General features: G+C 42.1%; 1 protein-coding gene across 1 annotated transcript; it reads right to left on the bottom strand.

Moving 5' to 3' along the window:
* Nucleotides 1–1,190: 1,190 nt before the first annotated feature.
* On the bottom strand, nucleotides 1,191–4,419 carry LOC118376244 (transcription factor Sox-1a-like). The gene is made up of 2 exons (XM_035762938.2): nucleotides 3,116–4,419; nucleotides 1,191–1,791 (listed from the first exon to the last, which is right to left on the bottom strand). Exons 1-2 carry the CDS (start codon nucleotides 4,100–4,102, stop codon nucleotides 1,762–1,764), a joined length of 1,017 nt encoding a protein of 338 aa, XP_035618831.1. The 5' UTR covers nucleotides 4,103–4,419; the 3' UTR covers nucleotides 1,191–1,761.
* Nucleotides 4,420–4,674: the final 255 nt, after the last annotated feature.

Raw genomic sequence — 4,674 nt, 5'->3', positions numbered from 1 at the left:
TTGTGAGAGTAACAATCCAGTTTGTACACCATATATAGGAATCCAATCCAAAATATCACTATATAAGAAGTGGGATGTAGGATACACTAAAATAGTTTATAGACAGCAACTCTCAGCCATAATTTTGAATGAACAGCTCGGTTTTGACCATAAGGCCAAATGTTACGGTTATATGCCTGGCTATTGACCTGTTATTAGCCTATAGAGCGCTGACGCGAATGGACTGAAGCGTGAAGGTCCCGAGATGACGATAGAAACGATAAAAGGCGATCTGAAATACTTTATTCGATAACTTGCCCACATTTCTATATAATATTTTGATTAGGACCTGTGCGACTTGCTTCATGGCTGGCGAAGCTTGGGGAAACCGGACTGACGTCATGGTTCCGGACTTCCGGTGCGCAAATGTGAAAGTCTTTGCCTCTGACCCCGGGGTTATTTCTTCTGATCCTCTAATCCTTGTCCACCTTACACAAAACACTCTCCACTACTCCGCTCAGTAACACTAATCCCCCATGACAACCAAACAGGCACTGTGCGATGGTGTCTTGACTGCACACTGATTCAATCATCAACTTCAGTCATGTGTTTTGCAAAATTAAATAAAAGGAGTACGCACGGAGTAAATGAAGATATACACACCGATTATTGATCCGTTACTCCGCTCTAATCGATTGTTAACTTGTTATGTCTATCCCCTTAAAACTTCACACTTCATTGCCGAGGTAGGCCTATAGGCCAAGATATGTCAATGGCACACCAGGTCTCCAGACAGATTTATCTGAAGCTGAAAGGATTTTTTTCCCACGTGCGCCTTTACAGCGTCTCTGGTATATACCCTGAAGCAGTGAGCAAGGATACATTGAGAATGTTAATTAAATGACCAATGAATAATTGTATATTCTTTGTATCTGCATCCATTCACATCATTGAATTTGGATTCGTTTGGGTCCAAGATCCCCGTCTCTAAAGAAAGCATCCTTGACGAAATAAGCATCTTTACTTCTCATTTGTAATCCTACCACTTTTCAATGACTTTCCTTTATTGGACCGCGAACAAAAATCATTGATTCTTCCAGTCTGTGTCTGTCATCTCCATCAAAATTGCAGCAATTGCTGGAAAAGTTTGAATAACCACGCTTTCTGAAATTTCAATGTAAATGTATGAAATAAAATGAGAGCAGAGAATATTCCCTCATTTCGTTTATTCCCTCATTTGAATATTATAGTTTGAGATTATTTTAGACCAATACACGTATTTTTGTACTTTCTTGAAAATGATAATTATGTCCATGAAAAATAAAATCTTTACGCACATTACGAGATGTGGAAATGACTGAAATATAGTTAACGTATAATGACAAACATGAAAAAGGGAATGTGAAAAAAATGGTTCATAGTTATATTGCAATGATCAACAAATAACCAGAACGCACATGTCAAATCATCACAATTGGTCCACAATTAAGTTTACATTTTTAGGCAAATTATATGGGATCTTAGAAGAGCAAAAACAGACAGTCAAATAACTTATTTTAAAAGGGCTGATTCTGTCATCAGTAGGCCGAACTAGTGTTGACCGATGGCGTGAGCGTCTTCCTGTTGGTCAAAAAAGATGTCACCGGACAGATAATCAAAACAAGCCCGTTCAAAAAAATCAAATCAAAACATTAAGTCGACCGAGACGAAGTTCCTCCCACGAGACATTAGCCAAGTCAACAGGTGTTGTGACTCGAGCATGTCTTGTTCCCTTCCTCGCGACTACCACAACGTCGTCCTTTTCTTTAGGTACTAAAACGAAAGATATATGATATATTATTAAATTACATTCAAAGAGCATCTGATATATATTTTACAGCTATTTGATTAATCAGTCATATTAATAACAATAGCATAATGCTAGTAATGACATGCTAATAATTATGATATCCTACATTATATGTATATACATAAACAATGCATGAGCATTAAAACGCTAGTGGGCCTATCTTAATTCAGTAGTAAAAACCAGTTATCACATATTCGAGCATATTTATTCCAAACATGCTGAATCCTGATATGATACATGATATTATCATTAAAGCTATTGCTGCTGCACTTCCAAATAAATTAATGTACAGGCCTATAACCCTGTCTGATGTCCTGTCTCGTGCTTAAACCGAGCATCAAAACGTCATGGTTGTGTGACAAGTAATTACGTCCACCATTACTGATTCATCCTTATTTACGCATATTTGCCATATGTAATGCACTCGATTTCAGTCACTATACGTTTTAACCCGATGTTGGTTTAGACAGACAACCAATTAGAGCCAGCATCTCGTAGATATTTTGTTATATAACTTGTAAATCTTCCATCAATTATATAAATATTAATTAGCCTTAACATTGTTAACTCAAACTGTGTCAAGTAGAAAACCTATACAATCCAAAGTAACGAAACTAACACGTTTTTCCATAACCAGTGAAACATCTGGGAAATTTATTTAACTCAACGCAAAATTGTTTTCTTTCCTGGCAGAATTGCATTTAGTAAATTATTTACAGTTGCTTATCAATCTCATCTAGTATTTATTCACAATTTACATGTTTTTTTTTTACAACAACAAAATCAAATGGTTCAGATACAGCAACCCACGTGTTTACAAACAAGAAAACGTGAAATGAATGGAAATCTTGTAAACTTTTAAAAACATTTTCCACATTCATTCTAATCACACGGTTATCTCATTTAAATGTCCTTATTAACGGTTATGTTTCCACAGAAAATGTAAATACTTCACAACCTAAATCGTCTCAAATCTTGGCATCCCCATCAGTTAGAAAGCAAGTAAACCCAATGCGCAATTAGGCCTACTCGCGTTTCATAAACCTGGACAGACAATACCCCACTGAAAAAGTTCATTTTGTCTAATGTATTCTTATTGTTTTTTTTAAATTAAGATATTCGCCTTCAATGTACAATAACCAATAGCCTGTACAAAGAGATAGCAACATTCTAAAAGAGGTAAATATTTGGTTATGTGATTTTGTTGCGCTATCGCACAGTCATGTTTTTGTTTTCTCTCCTCTCTCTCTCTTTCTAAATATGTGTCAATGGAACAGTTCCGTTTACCCCTGTCGTGGAGCTCTGGTAGTGCTGCGGCAGCGCGTGAAGTCTACTTTGAACGGACGGGTCACCTGCAGCTTCCCCCGTCGGTAAATACATGCTTATCATGTCCCTCAAGTCCCCGGGACACGGGGCGCGCGAGTGAGTAGAGACGGGAGGGCTCACACTCGGTTCTGATTTCACCAGAGAGCCCAGCGTGCCCATCGACCCGGACGAGGCGACACCAGAGCTCTGGTGCTGCGTGTAGGTGATCCCGCCGTAGCCGGACGGAGAGGCGCTCATGTAGCTTTGAGAGTTCGAGATGGGGCTGTACTGTAGGGCCGACATGTCGTAGCGGTGCATGGGCTGGGGGTTGTGCGGGTGGTGGTGGTGTGAGTGGTGGTGGTGCCCGCTGCCCGGGTGCTGGCTGTAGGCGAGCTGAGCCTCCTGCATCATGGCCGCGGCCGCCGCAGCTGCAGCCACCTGCCCCGAGTACGCACCGTTCGCCCAGCCATTCATGTGCGCGTAGCTGGCAGCAGACGCACCACCGTGACCCCCGGGACTGTCTAACCTCTGTCCGACCCCAGGGCTCATTCCTAGACCGACACCCCCACCCCCTGTCCCGGTAAGCAGCCCACCGGCCAAAGAGTATTTGTCCTTTTTTAACAGTGTCTTGGTCTTCCGTCTCGGTCTGTATTTATAATCCGGATGCTCCTTCATGTGCATAGCTCGTAGCCGCTTCGCCTCGTCGATGAAGGGTCTCTTCTCCGCCTCGGACATCACCTTCCACTCGGCGCCGAGCCGCTTGCTGATCTCGGAGTTGTGCATTTTGGGGTTCTCCTGAGCCATCTTCCGCCGCTGGCCCCGGGACCAAACCATGAAGGCGTTCATCGGTCTCTTTACGCGGTCTTGGTTGACTTTGTTCCCATTGCTTGATCCTCCCGTGTGCCCCGAATTCGTGTTTGTTTGGGGCACTGGGGAGTGTAGGTCAGTCTCCATCATCATACTATACATTCACCTGGTGTTAACTTTTTCAACCAATACACGGAAACATTCAGTCACGGAACCTCCACACTGCTGGCACACACCGTCACTTGCGCAAATCAACCCTCCCGGAAAAAATAAATAAAAAAATGGAACGAAGGAATACAATCCAAAATTAAAGGTACTTCGATAAACTTTTCCTTCCTTCTCTGTATTAGTCGTTTTCTCCTCTTGTTTTTTTCCACATCCAGCTCGATGAAAAGCGTCTCTTTGAGCTACTTTCTGTGCCTATAGTCGTAAAGTTACCGAGCTTACCCATATGATGCGCGTTGACAGCGACTAAATGAGGTGGTGGTGGCCAATGGCGCTTTAGGAAAGGCGTGATTTGCATGCAGTCTCGCGGTCAGGTGACATAGGAGGGCTAGAGCTACTCACCCGCAAGTAGTGGGTTACCTCCAACTCCCATAAGGGAACGTAAATAATAATAACCTACTTTGACAAGTTTGGTTATTTTACAAAGATAATGTCCGTGATGATAATGTATAGGGAAAGGGACAGATTTAGACCAAAATTCAGATGCGCGCGGTCTACAGTGTGACCCC

This window comes from Oncorhynchus keta, chromosome 30, assembly GCF_023373465.1.
Source record: "Oncorhynchus keta strain PuntledgeMale-10-30-2019 chromosome 30, Oket_V2, whole genome shotgun sequence".
Taxonomy (NCBI): domain Eukaryota; kingdom Metazoa; phylum Chordata; class Actinopteri; order Salmoniformes; family Salmonidae; genus Oncorhynchus; species Oncorhynchus keta.
This window is presented reverse-complemented; position numbering and strand designations above follow the sequence as displayed.

Excerpts from the sequence above, each read along its gene's own strand:
- LOC118376244 (XM_035762938.2), bottom strand. The coding sequence starts at position 4,102 with ATGTATAGTATGATGATGGAGACTGACCTACACTCCCCAGTGCCCCAA. Across the intron at positions 1,792-3,115 it reads ACCAGAGCTCCACGACAGGG|TACCTAAAGAAAAGGACGAC; the intron begins GTAAACGGAACT and ends CTTTCGTTTTAG.